The sequence below is a fragment of the Prionailurus bengalensis genome, chromosome E2 (assembly GCF_016509475.1).
Source record: "Prionailurus bengalensis isolate Pbe53 chromosome E2, Fcat_Pben_1.1_paternal_pri, whole genome shotgun sequence".
Lineage (NCBI taxonomy): Eukaryota > Metazoa > Chordata > Mammalia > Carnivora > Felidae > Prionailurus > Prionailurus bengalensis.
The window spans coordinates 23,254,659-23,277,308 of NC_057352.1; the positions used below are offsets into that span (position 1 = coordinate 23,254,659).

Sequence of the window (22,650 nt, forward strand, 5' to 3'; positions counted from 1 at the left end):
TCCTAGGCCCACCATATGGGGTTGGAATCCCTCCTGACCCAAAACCCTGGCTCTATGGTTGCGAGTCTGGATCAAGATCCCTGGGAATCCCTAAACACAAGACTATGGCACCTCCTTAGAGGTAATCTAAAATAGAAAGAAGGCTCAGTTGGTAGAACATGTGACTCTTGATCTCGGGGTTGAGTTCAAGCTCCATGTTGGGTGTAGAGATCACTTAAAAAACATGAGAAATAAAAATTAAAAATGAACAAAAACCAAAAAGAACACTGTAAGATTTTAGTGTTCAAAATGACATCAAGTTTACTCATATGCTTTGATTAAGAGGTTGCAGGGGTTTATGTGTGTGTGACCTGTATATGGAATTGTCCAGCTCTGGGTCTGGGTTTTTTTTTATCCTGAAAAAGCCATAAAAGGTGGGAGCTGGCTAACTCGAACTCTAGAAAAGTTGGGGTGGGGGGAAAGGTGCTGACTTCAGGGGGCCCCATGGCCCTCAGGCTGCACTCCTTCACACCCATCCCCTGCCCTCTACCTCATTTTAGACGGACCTTGCACCTTGCACCTTCCTCAAGCCCAGAGAGTCCTCCTGGGGATCGTGTCTCCCTTTGGCCCCTGATTCAGGATCTCTGACTCTCTGGCCTAGGGACATTTCTCCCTCCCCTCAGTGGTCATGGAGACAGCCCAGCAACCTTGGGGAGCCAAAGATGCTAAGTTAACATTTGGTGAATGTGTGGATCATAGTCTGAAGCCGGCTTTATGAATGCAGACCAGCATGCTTTGGGATTCTTGCACCCTTCTGGAAAATGGTGGATTGCGAAGGCATGGGGTGGAATCAGATTTCCTGCCTCTCTGGGCACATGAGGCTCACATTTGGGACTCTGGAGATGTTTTTCACGAGAATAATCTTGATCCCTATACATTTCCTCCTTTACTCTTCAGTAGTATCCTATGGGACAGGGACTATCATTGTTGTCATTTCCCAAATGAGGAAACTGAGGCATAGAGAAGTTGAATGACTTTCCCAAGGTCACCCAGCCAGATCTTAGGACTGTAAGCATTATGAGAGCACTATCTGTATGCTGGGACAGGGCACAGTCACCATGATGGCGACCCTGCTGTGCACCTCCTTCACAGGACCGACTCTACAGGAGGCCCAGATGACACTATGAGACTGTGGAATCATCTGTTACATTTATGGGCTTCTGTGTGTGCACCCACTCATATCAGAATGAAGGTGCCAGGTTGCCGATAGGTGCAAAGTTTGCGGGACTTCTTACAGTTCACCTTCTCTTCTCAAGAGGGTCCTGACCTTGAAGTTTCTTTCCCTTCCAGCATCTTTCCTGCCTACCAGTACTCCCCTTACCACCTCTGGGGAAGGAGTCAGCAGCCCAATTCTTTAATGAGCCACCAGAGGGAGCTGCCTGCAGAGAAACTAGAGAATCTCCCCCAGGTCAGGGCCTGGAGATGATTGAGCTATTCTTAGCCTCAGTTAACTTTCATTGTTGAATGTCACCCAAACTCAACAAAAGCTCATACTCAGAAATGGATGGGGTTATTTCACTGTGGCCAGGGAACCCTGGTTAATGCTCAAGGCCCTTTCTCACAGGAGGACAGAAGGGAAATGGAAGTAACAAAAATGATGATAGATGATAGTTATAGAGTACAAAGTTTCAATTCTGCAAGATAAATACATGCTAGGAATCCATGCAGCATACTGCCTACAGCTGATAATATTGTATCATACACTAAATGTATACTAAAGAGGGTAAATCTTACGTTAAGTGTTCTCAACTCTCTCTCTCTCTCTCTCTCTCTCTCTCTCTCTCTCACACACACACACACACACACACACACACGATAATAGTAATAATAAAGAGAGTGGGAAAAAACTTCTGAAGTGATTGATATGTTTATGGTATAGATTGTGATGATGGTCTCACAGGTATATGCTTATTCCCCAACTCATTGGCTTATATACCTTAATACGTACAGCTTTTTTAAGTCAGCAAATATATATACCTTTTTTTTTAAACACCTTATTGGGACATGTATATACCATAGTATATATGTCTGTTTAAATATATGGTATATATATATATATATATATATATATATGCATATGTGTTTATATCTGTGTGTGTACATACATGGTATTTATATGTGTATATATGCGTGTATATATGTGGTATATACATATGTGTGTACTTTCCCACTCAGAAGAGGAAAAAGAAGAAAAGGAAACAAGATGACTGGTGGTGTAAAAGAGGCCCATCCTCCGGGTGTCTACAGTACCCTGGAAAGCCAGGCTAAGTGCTGGGTTCAGCAAGGTCTTTGAGCCAGGTGGACCCAGGTTAGAGTCTGAACCCTGACACGCCCTACCTGGGTGGCCTTGGGCAGACCGACCTCTCCATACCCAGCTTCTCCTATCTGTAATATGGCAGTGGCAACCATGCCTAGGTGACAGGACTACTGCCAGGATTAAGTGGTACAGTCCACGGAAAGCCACCAGAGCCTTTTTCAGATTTGAAATGGTTCAAGGCCAGCCCTTGTGAGCCTGTGTGTAGGAGGACGGGGGTGGGGGAGGGGGTGGGGGGAATCTCCTCGATACTCTCTCGAAAGTATCCCCTGCACCCCCTCCCCACCTCTGCCCCCTCCCAACAGTCTCCCCAACCTCAGCTTTGTCCTGGAAGCTGGACGTCCCCCTTCCCTTGGAACCCTGGGAGTAAAGCCAGCGCTTAGCCTTTCAACCCCCCAGACCCAGAGGCGTCTGGTGCCAGCACCGGCCTCCAGCTTATGTTGGACTTTGGCCCATACATTCACCGAACATTAATTTAGTACCTTTGGCTTCCCGTGGTTGCTGGGCTTCCCGTGGTTCCCATGATCGCTGAGGGGAGGGAGGATAGTCCCTAGGCCTGAGGGTCAGAGATCCCGAATCAAAGGTCAAAGGGAAAGAGGATCCCAGGAGGCCTTTCCGGGCTTGAGGGAGTTGCAAGGTGCCAAGCGCATCTAAAACGTGTGCGGGCTGGGGTAGAGGACAGGGGATGGACGCGCTGGAGCGCAGCTTGGGGACCACGGTGACTTCAGCCCGCACGGCCCAGCCTGACGGAGGCCTGGGCCCGGAGGAGGAGGAGGAGGGGCGCCGCCTGCGCCCTCGGGCTCCGCGGCGAGCCTGGGCCCGGCCGGCTGCGGGAGCGCGGCGCTACGCGGCGCCGGGGTGAGTGGCGGCCGGAAGGCCCCCCGTGCGGGCGAGCCGGAAGGCGGGAGGGCGGAGCCGGGGCCGCCGCGGGTGCCGGGGGACGCTCGGCGGCGCGGGACTCGGGTCGCGCGGGTCTGGGGCTCCCGGCGGCGACGCGGGCGGCCGGCCGCCTCCCAGCGGGGGGAAGGGCCTCCGTGCGCCGGCGTCGCGCGGGGTGAGGCCGGGCGCCCAGGAGGTGGGGCCGGGAGGCCTGCGGGCTGCCGGGCCTAGCCTGTCACGTTGCTAGGGTATTCATTTTCCATATGAAGACACTGAGGCACGGAGAGGCTGACGTCACATCAGAAGTAAGCAGTAGCAGCAGAGCTGGGTTTAGAACCCGGGCTGCCAGACTGGGGGGGGGGGGGGGGGCTCGTACGCAGCGGTGCCCCACGCAGTGACCCGGGTTTGTGTGTGACCTCCTCAGTTACCCACGTGTATGTGTCCTCCTCAGTAACCCGGTGGGTGGGTATCACCCTCCTCAGTGTCCCAGGTGCGTGGGCGGGGGGGGGGGGGGGGGGGGGGGGGGGAGGTCAGGACGGAGTCCTAGTTAGGATACCGGGTGAGTCAGCACGCCTGGACTCGCCCTATGGGGACCGTTTAGAGATGACCCGAATGGATGTCAATGATTTAGGAGGGGCGAATTAGTTTGGTGAGGACAGGTGGCTTCTTTAGCCTTGAATAAAGGAAACAGACTTTGAGAGGCTGCACAGCGGCCTGTTCATGGGCCAGGTAGGTAGGTAGGTAGGTAAGGTCACTCTGCCCGGGCCAGTGACAGAGAGAAGGCAGTACCTGCTTTGCTCTGACCTCCTTGGTACAAGAAGATAGGCCAGGGCGGCTTGCTCTTTTGATGTTTGTTTTTCTTTCTTTTTTTTTTTTAAAGTTTATTTATTTATTTTGAGAGAGAAAGAGCGTGAGCGGTGGAGGGGAAGAGGGAAAGGGCGCGTCAGAGAATCCAAGCAGGCTCCGCACTGACAGTGTGAAGCCCCATTGGGGGCTGGAACTCAGGAACCGCCAGATCATGACCCGAGCCGAAGTCAAGAGCTGGACGCTTGCCCACCCAGCCCCCCAGGCGCCCTGCTCTTTCTATTTTTTACGAGAAATTTGAAATCAGATGTATGTGAAATCAGATCTCTTAATACTGGCAACCAGCTGAGTTTTTAAAAAGTCTATGGGCGGGGTGCCTGGGTGGCTCAGTCAGTTAAGCGGCCGACTTCGGCTCAGGTCACGATCTCGCGTTTCGTGGGTTCAAGCCCCACGTCAGGCTCTGTGCTGACAGCTCAGAGCCTGGAGCCTGTTTCGGATTCTGTGTCTCCCTCTCTCTGACCCTCCCCCGTTCATGCTCTGTCTCTCTCTGTCTCAAAAATAAATAAACGTTAAAAAAAAATTTAAAAAAGTCTATGAGCTAATCTGACAATGCTGGTGGGATCCAGGAGTAACCCTGGCCCCAGGGCATACAGAGGTGGGAAGACCAGGTTTACAGGAGCCAGTGCATACAGTGGAAGTTGATAACTTCCAACAGACGAGTAGAAAGTACTGAAGATTGCAGGTGAGCAAGATCTCTGTTTGAGTCCTTAGGGGCTTGCTTTTCTAATTTTTTGTTTTTTGTTTTTTAAACAGGGTGCATGGAGGTCTGTGTTAGCGCTGAAGCCCTCCTCTCTCTCCTGTCTCACAATCTGGTCCGTCTCAAAAAGCCACGCTGCAGTCTCAGGGATGGGCTCATCTCCCTCTTTCCCAGAACCTTGCTGTAATCAGCAGACCAGCCTGGTGCGTGGAGAAAACCAGGGCTGCAAGTTGGCATTTGCCTTCCCTGTGGCTGGCAGATGGGCTTTCTGTGACCAGAACCTGTTTTGTGGACAAATCTGATTCTGAAATAGGTGTGATATGGGAGGGGAGGCCCCATTCCCACCCTCTGAGGTCTGTCCCCATCAGAGTACTCTTCCTCCCTCCTCCCTCCTCCCTCCTTCCTCGCGTCCCTGTTGCTTACAGACAAAGGCAAGCTTGGAGTGGGAGAAGGAGCAGGACTGCTTCCTCCCTCAATCTGGCAAGCCTGGAGAAGTCAGGAGGCTGAGCTTTTTAGCAAGGACTCAGGAGATGGGGTTACAAACCTTTCTTCCACAAGAGTCTATTGATGCTCTAGCTTCTAAAATGATTCCTGCAAGGAAATTAAGCCAGCTTTCTCTTGGATTGAGGCAGCCACAGTGCCACTGCTTTCTGTGGTGTAGAGCTATTGAGCCCAGCCAGAGTTGGGCCACTTCTTCCCCTGCCCTCCCACACACCGTGACACCTGCTGGTCCTCCAGTTCTGCAGAGCCCTGGGCCTGTGCCTTGTGCTGGTCTGCCTGGGCAAAGTGGAGGTTGAGAACAGCACTTGCACAATGATGCCTTATGAGCCCCTGTGGGTTTATATAAAGTCAATCAGAGCAGGTCGGAAGCTAGGGTTTTTTTGATGGACAATAGAGCATGATGTGGCTGTTTCCTGCCTCCTTTACATGCGTTTTCTTGCTGTGCAGAAACGGTTTCGAGAGTGCAGATCATAATGCTGCAGAAAACCTGTTTTAGGAGTGGTGTCTGGGCAGAGTGCACTGGCCAGGAGGCCAGCCTTGCAGACCACCCTTGGGGTCTTCATGTGCCCGGAAATGGGAAGCTCACTGCAGCTTCCAGAGGGGCTTTCCTAGGACGGGAGCTTTGTCTCCCTTTCCCCAGCATAATTGACTGATAAAAAGCTAGATATAAATCAGATATAAAGTATACAATGATTAGACGTTCTACAGGAGGGTTTTTAGCTTTTTGAAAGGCTTGACCATGAAATTAAATGCCTTTGGTTATCAATATTTGAAATAAATGAGCATTTGAAATAAAACTCATTTTGTGTTCATAGCTTCACAGGACCATGGCCACTGGGTGAATCAAGTCCCACCCTCCATCCCCTCATGCTTTAGTGACTTCTGCTGTGTGCAGTCCCTTAGCTCTTGTAATGCTATTTTACTCTTGTGACACTTGTGAGTGGACAAGTCTTGACCCTCAAGTGGGCTGCCTTCCAGGGAGGAGAAGGCAGCATGTACTCTGTGAGAGGCTGCCAGTAGTGAGCAAAGGTGCCTGGAAGCTGGGAGGTGCCTTGATGGGTCCAGGACACATGCAGCCAAAGCAGGAACAGGCATCCTGACTTCTCCTCCAGTCCCTCGGGCGGCCCTTCAGGGCCTGCCCCTCATTGCCTCTATACCCCACTTGGTCAAACAGACCCATTCGGGGGATGCTTGTTTGCAGTTTCTGAACTTGAGGACTAAGAGATGTCAGATGTCCCGGGTCACGCTCTCTTAGGGTCTTGCTGTCCAAAGTGGGGTTAGAAGGCCAGCTGGAGGCTTGTTTGAAATGCACAATCTCAGCCCACTCCTACTGGCTGTACTTAGGAAGGTCGTCAGTGGTTCCTGTGCACTGAGGAGAATCACTGATCTCAAGAATATTGCAGGGACCAGAGCACAGGAGACTTCTTACCTCTCTGGGGACTGCACAGAAGTTCTGAAACCTGACTGTGGTGATCCAGCAGGCCCACAGACTTCGTTCTAAGGGCTCAAATTGCTCTCCCAGGGTTGGGAGGGTAATTTTACACTAGAGGCTGGTTCTGGATTATCCTTGGGTCAAAAAGAAGATGTAACCAAAAGATATTGAGCAACAGGGTCTGCCCCAAACTTTGCAAGTTCCTTTAGCAACATTCCTTTAGCAAATGTGTCAGCCCTGAGTGAAAACGGGAGTGATGGAAAGGAAGTGCCCACTGAGTCTTGCATTCAGCTGAAGCAGGAAGGAGAAGCACCAGCTCGGGCCGCTTTGATTTTAGCCCCCAGCCCAGGCAGGTGGCCCATCAGTGTAGTGGCTCTCCATTCACGCCCACCCTGGGTCAGAGCCCACCCTGCCCTTGCCCTGCCTGCCTGCCAGTTTCCCCCAGTATGGCAAACAATTTCCTGACCTCAGAGAAGTTTTCTAAGGTCATTGTTCCAAGGGCCCATCTGTCTCTGTCCAAACATATGCAACCCCCTGGAATTCTTTGGTTTATTTTATTCTCCGATTGTTTCATATTACCATGTCATCCTGTCTCTGTCTTTGATACCCCACATGCAGAACCAGATTGGGTCTAGGAGTGGTGTGTGTCAGTAACAGAATGTCCATTTGTTTATTTATTTTTTACATTTTATTTATTTTTAAGAGAGAGAGAGAGAGAGAGAGAGAGAGAGAGAGGCACAGCACAAGTGGGGGAGGGGCAGAGAGAGAGGGAGACACAGAATCGGAAGCAGGCTCCAGGCTCTGAGCTGTCAGCACAGAGCCCGATGTGGGGCTCGAACTCACAAACCATGAGATCATGACCTGAGCCCAAGTCAGACGCTTAACCAACTGAGCCACCCAGGCACCCCCAGAGTGTCCATTTAGAGCCATCATGTCTGAGGGCCTGCAGTATTCCAGACTCACACTGGCCACTTTGCATCCATTCTACTTATACCTTTCAAGAATCCAGCTTGTAGGTGGTTTGAATGTGACGGTCTGCTCAGGGTCATGCAGCGGGCAAGTGTGGGCACAAGGCCGGTGTGGTCTCACAGCCCAATGCTTTCCCCTTTACTGGCTTGGCATGAGCTCAGTTGCACTGTCACACAAAAGACGACTCGAGGCCAGGACTTTCTGCACCCTGCCAGGCTTTGCACACTGGGGATGCCTGAGCCAGCAGGATAGTCGCTGATGCAAGAGAGGTCAGTCTTGCCTCACTTGTGGTGAACCGGTAGAGCCTGCAGTTGGGGTTGCTCCTTAATCTGTCCTAAGTCAGAAGTTAAGCAGAGAGAAAAGAAGACCTTTCACCACTGCTGATTCTGTTTGCTTGTTAACTAAATGCTACCCTGCTTTGTCTGTGACAACTTTTCACGTGACGGAGTGCTGTCGGTCGTGCATATGGTGGAGCTACTGTTCTCTATTGAAAAATGAGGACTCTTCCTCAAAACTCTAGGGAGAGTAACATTTGGGTGGAAATACACTGACACCCATTGAAAGTCTCCCTCTGAAATGCTTCCTTTGAGGCTTGCCGAGATGCCCGTCGTGGTAGGAGACATCATGAAGCTGCTCTGTTCCATTTCCGAGGAGAGGAAAATGAAGGCGGCCGTCAAGCACTCTGGGAGGGGCGCCCTGGTCACAGGGGCCGTGGCCTTCGTCGGGGGCCTGGTTGGAGGCCCACCCGGACTAGCTGTTGGTAAGTGTGAATCCCTTGCAGGGGCAGCCAGCCTGGTGGGTGTTGTGAAAAAGGCCTTTGAGACCACGGAGACCTCATAAAGGTCTCTGTCCTGTGTGAGATGTTCAGTCAAGTTGCTTCTGTGAAATGATCTCTGTGTACATAATGTATCCTATTGAAAACGCAGCTTCTGAGTGTGAATGTGTCAGAAGTGCAGGGTGTTCTTGGAAATGGCATGTGTCATGCAGACCTGGGGGATGCCTCTCCCCACAGGGGTGTGTCCTAGAGTCCGAGGATATCGGGGTGTCATGGGTCCCTTGGATAGTCTCCTAACCCCATCACCATTGCATATCACTGCAGAAGGGAACCAGGGAGGAGGCTGGGATTTGCTGAGCACCTGCTAGGAGCACATGCTGTCTGGCCATTTTACATAAGCCCATTCAGAGAGACTGCCCCATTCTGAAAGCAAACAATCTAATGCAGAAACAGCAATAAACTATGCTAGAGTGGCCATCCCTGCCCCTTTCTTTTGCCACCTGCTTCTATTTGAGAGCCAGTTTCTGGCAATGAATGGAGGTTTGGCTGATTTTCCCATCATTCCTTGGAGATAGGATGAGGTTGCTTCCTTTGGCTTAGGAATAGGAAGGAAGAATTCCTGTGTGGCCTGAACCGTGGGCTAGGGTGGCATTAGTGAGCTGGCTGCTGTGTGGGCCTGACTTGAGGAGGGGCTGGATTATGCCTCCCTTGAGGTGCCTCAGATGGACCCTGAAACATAGGGGCATTGGCTAAAGACATGGTCTGCTGCATTGGGCTCAGTGAATACTTAACTGAATGCCTGCCTTGTGCAGGGGAGGCTGTGCTGGGGACATCGGAGAGCTCAGAGTCTGGTGGAAATCCTGTCTGTACACGAGTATAGGCTGGAGAGGTGACTGTGTCTGCCAGGTTGGCTTCTGTTTCCCAGCTCCCCAGCATGGCTTCCTGCTCTGTTCTGCCTTTCTATAGCAGGATGGGCATATCCGAGGACATTTCATGAAGCTGAGATCACACTGGGGAGTAAATCAGCATGTGGGTGGCCCTAGACCTTCCACATGTACATTTCCCTTTCCAAATTGAATTAGTGAGTCCTGACTTCAGCTTCTCACCATCCAAGAAGCAGCCAGTGAGGGCGGAGACCAGGCCATTGCCTCTTTCCTCAGCGACATTCTGTATCTTTGTCCCACCCCATCGAGTGCACTCAGGGGCGGTCTTGATAGGATCGTTTATCATATAGCTGTTCTCAGATGCCATTGTGGGAGCATATATTTTATTCGGATTATGTAAAAGCTGGTGGAGAACAGGATGTCTGCAAAGAGAACCCGGGGGATTCGCTACTTGCAGCCCCTGCTCGTGGGCGGGAGTATCATTTTACCCAGAAAACAAAGGAATTTTCTCTTCTCCAAAGAGTTAGTAATTTGCTGGTCGATATTCCTGGCGACTTTTTGCATTAAGTGCTGCTCTAAATCAAATATTGATGTTCTCATAAAGGTTTAGTGCAGATGTGTGCAACTCTTGTCGACTCTAAGCACTTCACGGGTGTCATGGGGAAAAGTTCAGTAAAACTTGTAAATTACTGATTTTCCCTCCTCAGAATCCTCCCTGCCTTAGGAGCAGAAGGGGAGCCTGCCCAGGGGCAGTGCTGAGGCTCCAGGACTCGATGTTGGCCTGGTCTCTGTCTCAGGGGAGGGTGTGCTTCTTGAGAGGGTGCAGGTTTACGGCGTGTGTATAGGGTCCAGCCTACATATGGGTCCTCCCTGGCCCGGGGCTGTATTCTTTCAGATAAACCTCTTATTTGGGAGCAGTAGTAGACGTACAGAGAAGTTGGCAGGACCATGCAGAGAATTCCTGTATATCCCTCACCCAGTTTCTGTTCCCCTAACGTTAACGTCTTGGATTACAATGATACGTTTGTCAAAACTAAGAAGCCAACACTGATACCTGACTATTAGCTATTCTCCAGACTTTATTTGGATTTTGGCAGTTTTTGCATTAATGAACTTTTCCTGTCCCCAAATCCAGCTCAAGATATCACACTGCATTTAATCCTCATGTCTCCTTAGTCTCCCCTGGTCTGTGACAGTTTCTCAGACTTTGCTTGTCTTTCACAGCCTGGGTAGCTTTGAGGAATATTGGTCAGGTATTTGTAGAATGCCTCTCTGTTTGGGTCTGCCTGATGACTTTCTCGTGATTAGCCTGGGGTTATGGACCATGGAAGGAGGTGGTGTGCCTATTTCATAGTGTCATTTCAGGGACACGTGACACCCACAGGGCCTCCCTGGTGACACCCACCTTGCTCACCTGGTTAAGGTGGTATTTGCCAGGTTTCTCCACTGTGAAGTTACCGTTTCCCATTTCCATGCTCTGCTCTACTCGTTGGAAGAGAGTTGTCATGTCCAGCTAGCTGGGCTGCATATTTTAAATACCTGATCATTGATATTTGAAAATCATGGGACCTTTTGAAGATACAAATCTAGCATTCTGTGCAGTACCAATGGGTTGGCAAGGGGTAGCCACGGCCCATTTAGACAGGGAAACAGCTCCCTGTCACCCACAGGCTCACCCAGCCTTCCTCATTCCTCTCAGCCCCCTGCCTGGCCCCTGAAGGCACTAGGGTTTGAGACCTCTGCCCCAGGGTGCCTTTCTGTAACAAACCTGCATCCCACTTGATTAGACAGGACTTTCCATTGACATAAGGACATCAAGTCCCCAAATCGTGCGCCTTAAATTTGATCATAAATTTACATTTAAAAACACTGATTATGCCCTTTTGGGGCCGCTGAAAAAGAAATAGTTGAGTAAGTTAAATCTGATATTTATCATCATACAACTCTGAAGGGGTTGCATTAAAAATAGTTGTTTCAAGAGTAAAGGTCTCCTTATCTGTCCCTAGGGTCCTTTAAGCACATGATTTCACTAGAAATTTCCAAAGTTCAGGGGCAAAGAGCATATTAGACACTCAATGGAGAAAACTCTGCCTCACCACTGAGATAATTCTCCTTGAAAATGCACTTGATCCCAGCTCTCTCCTTTCAGATGAGAGAGATTTTTGTGGGAAGCATGGGGCCTTCGGCCCCTGGAAAAGATTGTAGTTAGCACAGCTATGAGGTGGGAGACGCTTCGTGCAGAGCTTAAGGAAGGGCATGCTTGGGTGTCAATTATATGGACCCAAATGGACTGAAGACCACATAAACCTCTGCCCCCCGCACTGTGGGGTAGAGCGGGCACAGAGCCGAGCCCGTTCTGGCCTTCCCTGAATGTGCCTACTCGTCATGGTGGTGGACGTGCTCTCTGCAAAAACCTGAGACCGTCATTTACGATTACGGCCCAACTAATTAAGCCTTCCCTTGTTTTCTAGGGGGGGCCGTCGGGGGTCTATTAGGTGCATGGATGACAAGCGGACAGTTTAAGCCAATTCCTCAGATCCTAATGGAGCTGCCACCCGCTGAGCAGCAAAAGCTCTTTAATCAAGCCACCGCCATCGTCAGGCACCTGGAGTGGATGGACGCCGTGCAGCTGACCACGCTGGTCATGGGCAGTGAGGCCCTGCAGCAGCAGCTGCTGGCGATGCTGGTGAACTATGTCACCAAGGAGCTCCAGGCCGAAGTTCAGTACGATGACTAGGTCGTTCCTCCTGGGACGCAGGGGTCTCGTGTACGTGATTCAGACCCACAGAAGGGGACAGGGGGTTTGGGAAAGCCCCACATCATCAGTGTGTTACCTTGCGTGGAATGAAAGCTGCTGGAGAGGTTACTGCGGCGCGGTATCATGCTCTGGAGATTATTTACGAAGACGTCGTGTTTTGGGGTCGTGTGCACTAATATGCACTGACCACCCTGTGGCTGGAGGGCTGGTGAAGAGCGACATCAGTGACAGCTTTCCAGGTCCACTGTTACTCACAAGGCAGTGTGGCGGAAGGCCCTTGTGTTCCACCTCCCCACCTGTGAAGGAGTCCTGTCCTAAGCACCTGTTAGAGGACGCCTGTCCTAAGCACCTGTTACGGGACCTGTTTCTCCCCTGGGGCCCTGGGTCTCAGGACCTGGGAGCTGGCCCATGAGGGAATCACATTTCCCTCATGTGCCCCTTCCCTGGCCAGTGACTTCCAAGTGTCCCTTCCATGGAGGGGCGGTCGGCATGTTGAGTGAAGCCACAACATCAAGGCCCCCAGCCCTTCTCCCACGTGGCATACCTGGGCTCTCACCGTCCCAGGGGCTTACTCTCCCCATCTGAAAAGTCGTGGTAGTTCTTGAGGTTTGCTTTTCAAATTAAGTACTTTCAGTAAAAAGTGTTGCTCTTTCTGAATTGATAGAATCTAGGAAATGCCTCCACCCTAAATTCTCCCTTAATACTATATTCACTTTGTTTTCGGAACCGTAACTTGACTAGGTGTTATCAAATTGCAATAAATGTTTTCTGAACAGGCCTCTTCTCACATATTTTGTGTAAAGCATTTCTAACACCCAGAGTCGTACACCTGGAGTGCAAGGGAATGCTGGATTTGTGGCTCTAAAGGATGACAGAAGCCTCCCAAGTCCAGTGCCTGAGACCCAGTTTTCCAGGTTTCCTGCTTCAGCCTCCCTGTGCTGCTATGTGTGCACCCTGCCCTGAGCCTCCCCTACTCCCCTGGCACCTGCAGAATGCCCCTTAGGTCTCCAGGCCCTGGGCAGGACAGCAACTTGGGGCTCTCTCTGATGGGAAACGGCACAGGCCTCCCTGGGGGTACGGAGGAGGCCCTCCTGCTAAGGAGAACCAGTGTTCCAGCTCTTCCATTGGTGTAAAGGAAACTTCAGGGTGAATTAGAACCCACGCTGATTAAGGAAGGATTGAGCCTTTATCTCACAGAAAAGGTGCTCTTTAGCTGGCCTCAGCTAATACGAGTTAGGTGCCCTGGCACAGGCCACACCCCTGGAACTGATTAAGCCACTGGTCATTGATGTGCTGTTTGAGTTAATGGGGTGCAGGTAGGGCGCCATTTGGATGGTTCTTCTAACTCATAGAGGGTGATTGGGAAGTTGGGGGAAGGCTCACCCATGCATTACTTATGTTTTGGGTGGGCCTGACTCTCCCAGGCCCAGGGGACACAGGGGTCCTAGGTAAGAAACCCTATACTGATGTCCACTGAAGTGCCCCTCTGGCCTGCCTGCCTTGATTCCTTGGAAAAACACTGGCCCAAGTGTTGGGTGACGAATTATGGGTCAGATGGAGCAGGCCTTGCTGAATGAAGTCACCCTTGACTAGCCGGGTCCTGGAGTGACCCATACTGGACTTTGGGCCCAAGAGGGCAGACCAGACCTTGAGTCCTGTCTTCCATAGGAAGTAAAAGCACTTTCCCTTCAGGATTTCCTTTTGGCTCCTATGTGTTAGTATTCTTATTTCTGTGTCTTCTATGAAAAAATCTTCATTTATTTATTTTTCAATAGGTAACACCAGCCTGGTACAAAACAGAAGACGTCAGACAGTACAAATGTAAAAGCAAGCCTTCCTCTTGCAGGGACCCCTATTCCAGTCCTCTCCCCAGAGTATTCCTTAACTCTGTTTTTAAACAGTCTTTGAAAACCATTCATTTCCTTTTATTTGTTAGTGTTTGCTGATGAAAGCTTAGAAAAATCCAGAAAAGGATGATGTTTTACCGCCTAGATTATCACTCTTTGTTTTTTAATGTTTGTTTATTTTGAGAGAGAGAGAGAGAGAGAGAGAGAGAGAGAGAGTCCCAAGCAGGCTCTGAGGTGTCAGCACAGAGCCTGATACGGGGCTCAATCGCAGGAACCCATGAGATCATGACCTGAGCTAAAATTAAGAGTCAGATGCTCATGGGGCGCCTAGGTGGCCAGTTAGTTAAGCGTTCGACTTCAGCTCAGGTCATGATCTCACAGCCTGTGAGTTTGAGCCTCATGTTGGGCTCTGTGCTGATGGTTTAGAGCCTGGAGCTGCTTCAGATTCTGTGTCTCCCTCTCTCTCTGACCCTCCCCTGCTCACGCTCTGTCTCTCTCTCCTGCAAAAATAAATAAACATTAAAAAAAAAATTCAGACACTCAACTGACTGAGCCACCCAGGCACCCCTCAGAATATCACCCTTAACAAATTTGGTGTGTTTCATGCAAACCTTTTAATGCTATCTGTGCATATTTCCACCATATTTGCGTTCTTACTGTTAAGGCCTCTTTGAACACTTTTACCAATTAACATTAAGTAACATTTGTGATATAATTTAAAATTCCTTGTAAATATGTAATGGCTATATAACATTCCATCACACTTAACCATATCCCTGGTATGGTTTCCATTGCTGCAGTGAACATTTTTGTGTTAACATTCGTTTCATATTTTACATTACGATAGTCTTTCAGATATATTCCTCAAAGTGAAATTAGTGTATTAAAAAGTATGCAATAGGGGCGCCTAAGTGGCTCTGGCAGTTGAGTGTCCAACTCTTGATTTTGGCTCAGGTTGTGATCCTAGGGTTGTGGGACTGAGCTCTGCATCTGGCTCTGCGCGGAGCATGGAGCCTGCTTGGGATTCTCTCTCTCTCTCTCTCTCTCTCTCTCTCTCTCTCTTTCTCTCTCTCTCTCTCTGCCCCTCCCCTGCTTGTTCATCCACACTCTCTCTCTGTCTCTCCAAAAAAACAATTTTAAGTATGCAATATATTTTTTTACGTTTTAAATTTTATTTATTTTTGAGACAGAGAGACGGAGACAGAGTACTAGCAGGGGAGGGGCAGAGAGAGAGGGAGACACAGAATCCGAAGCAGGCTCCAGGCTCCGAGCTTTCAGCACACAGCCCGACGCGGGGCTCGAACTCATGGACCGTGATATCATGACCTGAGCCAAAGTCAGACACTCAACAGACTGAACCACCCAGGCACCCCAGTATGCAATATTTTTTAAAGCTGTTATATTCTGTCAAAATTCTTTCTAGATAGTCAGTGCTAATAATCTGCTTTCCCCACAACAGGGTTTGGGGGTGCACATCTCACTGTATCCTCACCCAGAAATAGGATGATAAGTGTCTTAAACTTTATTTGTTGAGTGATTACTGACATCTTGGCTTGATTAGTTTTTCTTTGATAGTGGGGTTGACAAGGCTGGGGTGACCTCCTGATGGCCGTCTTCCCAGGTGGTGTTGAAAGCCCCCGGGTCCTACGGCCTGAGCAGAGGGCTGGCAATGGGCTGGCCCCCTGTGGCTGGCAGGGCAGTAGCTGGCTGGGCGGTGGCAGCGGGGTGGCCAGGAAACACTAGGGGGCTGCCAGCAGGGTAAGGAGGCAGCTGAGGAAGAAGCCTTGCTGGTGGTGGGGGGGACCCAGTAATTATAAAAAGAAACCATCTGTTCTGGGCCGGTTATTAACCTGCTTTGGGTGTTGACATGACAGCGCCGGGCAAGATTTTTCACAGGCAGATGGTGTATTTTTAGCTAGAATGAACTTTTTTATTTTTCTGGTTTTTTTATTTTATTTATTTTTTTTGAGATGTCTGGCTTGGAAGTAAACACGACTGGGGTGTGTTGCAATGCATGGTGGGGAGGCTGTCAGGAATGGGGCTGGAGGTTTGGAAGGAAGCAATTCTCTCCCCATTAGTTATTGAGAGGTGCCATCTAGTGGTCAAGTATGCACATCCTCTGTCAGTTTCCCTCCCAGCCTTCTTGGGTTACCTGACCGGCCAGGACGTGGCTCCACCAGGATGCCTGTTATTGAGTTCCCCTTGGGAGGGCGGCTAGGGTCTTCCTGAGGTTTTAATAAGCCATGAACAGGACATCAGCCATGTCTCCTGCAATCTTTTTGCATAGAAACCAGAATGTGTCTCAATCCTGAACAATCAACATATGGCAATTAAGAAATGCCAGGATTCATCTAAACCACACAGGGAAAGGGGGCTGACTGATGCGTTTTCAGTTTGTTGGGAGGAGGTAAATGGCTTTATTAACCGGAGGAGGCTTCTTGGACTATTTGATAACGGTGGGTCAGGAGGTGAAGCTCGAGCCAGCCAGCTGGGTTGTAGCCTCAGGGCAGCTGTGGGTATCCAAAGTGCTGGCACACAGAAGGAGCTGAAAAGTGTTTCTTTAAACTACAGAGGTGATGGCTACTTACTTAATTTGTATGAGTTTTAAGGGAAGGACTTCACTCATTCTCATTTGCAAAGCAAATGCCAGGATAATAGCTTCTGTTACATAACAATTAATTGGTAAAAATAAATACAAATGATCAAACCCAGAACTGGCAGGGCTGCAGGAAGACACACACACACACACACACACACACACACACAGAGTGCTGGAGGAAATACTTGGTGATACAGTCTTTTGGGAGAGTGATTTGAAGAAAAAAAGTCACAGGAACCATAAAATTGTATACACTTTCCAGCCAACAAATTTCACTTCAGGGAAAACATTACAATAAAATAATTCAAATGGAAAAAGGATAAAGATATTCATAGCACTGCTGTTTATGGCAGCAGGAGAAAAGGGAACCAGCCCCAGTGCTGAGCAACAGGGACATAGTCAAACTGCATATGTGGGCAATATAATGGAATACTAATAGCCAATTTTAATAAGTAGTAAATGGGGATGGGTATATGAAATTCGCTAGAACTTCTCCATACACATTGTTTACCTTACAGCCGTTTCACCCTTCCATGCTTGGGGGGAATAAAGAAAAAGACAAATTCTAATGGGTGCTGGTGACCCTCCAGGCTTCCAAAGCGGTGAGGGCATGGTTCAGAAGAAGCAGTGTGCAGCAGACAAGAGGCCCTGCGCTGTGGGCATCTTGTGCCCACGGGCATTCTAGTGTTACAAAGTGTGAGTGCTTTACCTGTCCCTAAACCACACAAAGACCAGCCTGGTCCCCAGCTCCCTGGGGCTGCCTCCTGGGCTGGACTCGAGGCTGAGTCTTCACGAGCGTGCTCCAGGGGGCCCTACCTCCTCAGAGGCATGGCCCCACTGTAACATGAACTCCTTGAGCTCCACCCCAGGCACGTGGGACTTGTACCCACGGACTCTGGCAGGAAGGTCAGCCATGCCGGGAACCATTTTGGATGTGGGGTCTTCTCTCTAGTGTCTCGCCAACAGAATCTAACACAAGCCACAAATGTGAGCCACATTTCTAAAAAGCAAGAAGAAACAGATGAAATTCACTTAATAATGTAACTTAACCAAATAGACCAAATATTATCAACTTGTAATTGATATAAATGATTATTGAGATATTTTCCTTCCTTTAAAATATTAAGTCTTTGAAACCTGGTGTATAGTTTTTATACTTATATAGCACATTTCCTTTCTGACTAGCCACATGTCAAGCCACATGTGGCCAGTGGCTACTGTATCAGGCATCACAACTCTCTAAAATACATAATAGAAAATGTAAAGACGAAAGATTTTTCTTTGCCACTTGGGTCGCCAGTGACATGGACATCTCCCTGCAAAGGGCCGGGAACCTCTTTCTGTCCCTTCTCTGTTCTGAAGTTCAGGATCTGGGCTTGTTTGAGGTCCTTGTTAGAGGTCAAGAGCAGGTTGGATGGTGTTGTGGGCTGAATTGTGTGCTCCCCAAATTCATAGGCTGGAGCCCTAACCCCCAATGTGATAGCATTTAGAGGTGGGGCCTTTGGGAGGTAATCAGGGTTAGATGAGACCATGGCCGGGACACCCATGATGGGATTAGTGCCCTTATGAGAAGAGACATCAGAGACCTCACTCACTATCTCTCTGTGAAGAAACAGTGGAAAGACAGCTGTCTGCAAGCCAAGAGTTCTCACCAGAATGCAGCCACACTGGCACTGTCATCTTGGGCTTCCAGCTTCTGGACAGTGAGCAATAAATGTCCATTGTTTACATTAAGTACAAGCCCATTGTTGATGAGTACCCAGTCTTTGCTACTTTGTTGTGGCAGCCCAAGGCCACTGAGACAGATGGGGCACTGGAAGGTTGAGGATTTGCTGGTAACTCCCTCCTCACCCTCTCTAATTAGATTTAGGGGCGAGGGCATTTTCTCTCTGTATCTTGGGATAACAAGCTGGTCTGGTGTGTGGCTAAAGACCTTCTCCCTGGATGAACCTGACCATCCTCAGCAAGAGGGCTGCTTGCTGCAGCCACTAACAACCAGCCTTGTCCAGGGGCACCTGGGTGGCTCAGTCACTTAAGCGTGCAATTCTCAATGTTGGCTCAGATCATGATCTCATGGGTGTGGGATCAAGCCCCACATCAGGCTCTGCACTGCTTTGGATTCTCTTTGGATTCTCTCTCTTGCCCTCTGCCGTCTGCTCACTTTCTCTCAAAATAAATAAATAAAACTTAAAAAAAAAAAAAAAAGAACCAGACTTGTCCTTCCACCCTGGTACAGGCAGCCCTCAGAGGCCTTGGATCCCTCCACTCTTCCCACACCCCTCCCAACCCCTGCCCCCACACCTGCCTAAAGAACACCTGAACACAGACTGGTCTTACTTTTGGTTCATCATCGCTAAGCTCAGGGAGGTGGCCCACTTCCGCTCCTGCTAACCTCTTCTCCCAGCTCCCACCCCTCCCCCTCTGCCTTCTCTGCAGTGTGACATGGTGCCTGTTTCACTACACAAAGGGAAGTGTTGGGGAGAGAACGTTCATTGCCCACACATCTCCTTGCCCTTGACTTGCGCCAGCCCCTCCTCTGGGCACCCCTCTCCCTCTGGAGGCTGCTGCTCCAGTCTTTCTTCTCCTTCCCCTTCATCACCATTTCCCACTCTGTGCAGGGTTTTGCCCATAAGCATGTACACATGCATTTCTTCCATACTAAAAAACAACAAAAATTTCAACAAGGGTACCAGGACAATTCCATGGGGAATAACTGTCTTTTCAACAGATGGTTCTGGGACAACTGTATAAAAAATGAAGGTGGGCAATCCCCCATCTGATACCATATAAAAAATTAACTCAAAATAGATCATTTCTTAAATAAAAACATGGGAATAACTCTTTATGATCTTGTATGAGTCAATGGTTTCTTAGACATGACACAAAAACAACAAATGACAAAAAGAAATTGATAAATGGGAATTCATCAAGATTAAAAACTTTTGTATTTCAAAGGACACCATCAAGAAAGTGAAAAAAAATAACACAGGATGGGAGAAAATAATTACAAATCATGTATCTGATAAGGGACTAGTATCTAGAATATATAAAGAGCTCTTGGAACTCGAAAACAAAGAGACAAACAACCCAATTAAAAAATGTGCAAAAGATTTGAATAGACATTTCTCCAAAAAAGATATCCAGATAGCCAATAAGCACATGAGAAGGTGCTCAACATCATTAGTCATCAAAACAACAATGAGATGCCACTTCTCCCCTACTCTGATGACTAAAATAAAAAAGGCAATAACAAGTGTTGATGAGATCGGGAAGAAATTGGAACATTTATATATTGCTGGTGGGAACATAAAATGGTGCAGCCACTTTGGACAACAGTTTGGCAGTTCCCCAAAATATTAAACATAGAGTTACCATATGACCCAGCAATTCTACTCGTAGGTATATACCCCAGAGAACTGAAAACATGTCCACACAAAAACCTGTATGTGAATGTCCATTAGCAGCATTTTTCATAAGAATCAAAAAGGGTTAACAACCTAGATGTCTGTCAGCTGATGAATGGATACACAAAATGCAGTATGTACATTGTCTGAAACATGGGATGGGATGTTATTCAGCAATAAAAAGGAATTTTATACCGATACATGCTACAACAGGGATGAACGTGGGAAGATGCGAAGTGGGAGAAGCCAGTTGCAAAAGACCACATATTGTACGATTCCACTTGTGTGGAATGTCCAGAATAGAGACTGAAGGCAAATGGGTGGTTGTTCGGGGCCGGGGGAGGGGAGAGCGGGCAGTGAGCACTCGTGGGTGTGGGGTTCCACTCTGGCGTGGTGAAAATCTCCTGGAATTAGATAGTGGGAACGGGTGCACAATCTTGTGAATATACTAGCAATCACTGAACGGCAAACTTTAAAGGGCAGAGAGATTTTATGGGATGTGAATTATATCCCGATAAAGCTGTTTAAAAAGCACCTCTGGGAGCGGCTGGGTGGCTCAGTCGGTTAAGCGACCAAATTCAGCTCAGGTCATGATCTCACGGTTTGTGGGTTCGAGCCCCGCGTCAGGCCCTGTGCCAACAGCTCGGAGCCTGGAGCCTGCTTCGGATTCTGTGTCTCCCCCTCTCTCTCTCTGCCCCTCCCCCACTTGCGCTCTATCTCTCAAAAATGAATAAACATGAACATATATATATATATACACACATACATAAAGCACCTCTTCCATCTCTAGCCACTGCGGCGTTTCTCTTCCCCTTTGCAATGGAACTCTTCAGATGACTTCACCAGTTTGGCTCTGTTCTCCGGGTGCTTTCCAGCGGGCCTCTGCTCCTACCACCCCACTAAATGTTCTCCTGTCACAGCAGCCACATTGTAGGCGACCACTTCACGTGACATCCACGTTACTGAACACAGGCTGGCTCTTGGTCCTCATGCCACCCGATGACCCCCGTGGGCAGCGTCTGGCACGGCTGGGCCCCCTGCCGGCTGCCGCGCTCTCCAGGCCCTCCTCCAGCCTGGCCGAGACTGCTCCCCAATCTCCACCTCCACCTCCGTGGCTCTAGCCTCCGGTCTGTCCTGTGGGGTTGTCCATGTGTGCAACAGCGTTTGTCAGCCCGGACTCTTGCCTGCGCTCTAGTCCTTCCCGTACAACTTTGCATTCAGTCTCCAACTTTACATGCCGAAACTGAGCTCCTGATACCCACACTCTCCGCTCAGAAACCACGACAGACAACCACCACTGGTCGGTGGCTGGCCCGCAGCCTTCTCTGTCTCACAAACCAGGAGCTTCACGCTTGCAGCTGCACTGACCTCTTTCTCTCACACCCTGTATCCAATGCACTGGCAGATTCTGTTGGTCCCACCTGCAAATATATCAGTATTTAATGTCTTAGCACCTCTGCACGGAGCCTGGTGCCAGCCATCATCACCTCCCACCTCCTTAGCGGCTCCCAGGTTGCCCTCCTGGCCCCTGTGAGTCCAGTCCGTGGCAGCCAGTGGTCCTGCTAAAAGGTGAGTCAGGTGTGCTTCTCTGCTGAAACACCTCCCATGACTCCTGTTATGTCGCTCCATGCAAAGCCAAAGTCCTTACGATGCCTCCAGGGCCCTGCTCCGTCTCCCCAGCTTTGGACATCTCCAGCAGCTCTCCCCTTCTCTCGCTCTGCCAGCCACACCGGCCTCCTCCGTGCTCCTCCACCAGCCTGGGGACATCTCCACCCCAGGGCGTTTGCACTTGTTGCTTCCTCTGCCCGGGATGTTCTTCTCCCAAATATCTGCCTCACTTCCTTCAGGTCTTGACCCAAGTACACCTTTTCAGTGACGCCTTGTCTGGCCACTCGATCTGAAATTGTAGCCACCCAGCTCTCACCGTCCCCCTCTCTGTGTTGTTGTTATCTGTACACTCAATCCTTCTCAGATATTCCATTATTACAGGATCTACCTCAAGGAGAAGGGTGTTGAGATTATCTCTTCAGAAACCAAATGAAAAAAGGCTCGTCAACAGAGCTGAACTAACAAGGGGCAGGCCGAGTACCTCCATAGTGCACCCCTCTTGGTTGGGAATATTCCTAGTGCTGGAAAAGACCCCAGAGGTATGAAAGAGTATAATATATTTTCCAGTTGTGCTTGTGGTCTGTCTCTCTACACGAGTGTGAGCTCTGCGAGCGGAAGGATACAGCTCCACAGCTGTATCCCCAGTGCTATAGGTACTCAAGGGGCTCTTGTTGAATGAATGAATAAAAATAACACTGATGGGCTTCCTTGGGGTTTCATTTTCCATCTCACGTGCAGGCCCAACACCAGCACCACCTCAGTCGCCCACACCGGCTTCTCTTGAGCACAAGGAAAGGCCACATCCCACGAGCCCACTGAGGTGAGCTCCGGAGTCAGGCTGCATTCCAGGTGACTCCCCAGAGTCGCTGCAGTGAGAGAGCCCTACAGAATGCAGTGCTGGTGAGGTTGGTGGAGCATCTGCAGCCCACATCTGGGGGGTGCAAACCGGCTCAACCACTGCAGGGGACAGCCGGGCAGCATGTGCTAAAGCTGCACGTACGTATGTCCCGTGGCCCAGCACTGCCACCCCAATCATACCCTTGACAGAAATGAGAGCTTTGTCCACCAAAGACATCTACG

General features: G+C 49.5%; 2 protein-coding genes across 8 annotated transcripts in view; one reads left to right on the plus strand and one right to left on the minus strand.

Annotated features, from left to right (window-relative positions):
• The first annotated feature begins 2,633 nt into the window (after positions 1–2,633).
• Positions 2,634–12,890, plus strand: CE2H19orf12 (chromosome E2 C19orf12 homolog). Of its 7 annotated transcripts, none has more exons than XM_043599131.1 (4): positions 3,109–3,211; positions 4,850–5,106; positions 8,286–8,455; positions 11,826–12,890. In XM_043599131.1, the coding sequence occupies exons 3-4, from the start codon at positions 8,296–8,298 to the stop codon at positions 12,089–12,091; spliced, it is 426 nt and encodes a 141-aa protein (XP_043455066.1). In that variant the 5' UTR covers positions 3,109–3,211; positions 4,850–5,106; positions 8,286–8,295; the 3' UTR covers positions 12,092–12,890. The 7 variants fall into 7 exon arrangements, with proteins under 7 accessions (XP_043455061.1, XP_043455066.1, XP_043455067.1 ...); XM_043599132.1 differs by having other exon boundaries at positions 3,121–3,211; positions 4,850–4,860; XM_043599129.1 differs by lacking the exon at positions 3,109–3,211 and adding an exon at positions 3,305–3,537.
• A 2,568-nt stretch (positions 12,891–15,458) lies between these two features.
• PLEKHF1 (pleckstrin homology and FYVE domain containing 1) overlaps positions 15,459–22,650 on the minus strand; it is a 39,780-nt gene continuing 32,588 nt past the window's right edge. Inside the window, exon 3 of the mRNA XM_043599135.1 lies at positions 15,459–17,558. The gene's annotated coding sequence lies outside the window, so the exon portion shown is untranslated. The remainder of the gene's footprint in view (positions 17,559–22,650) is intronic.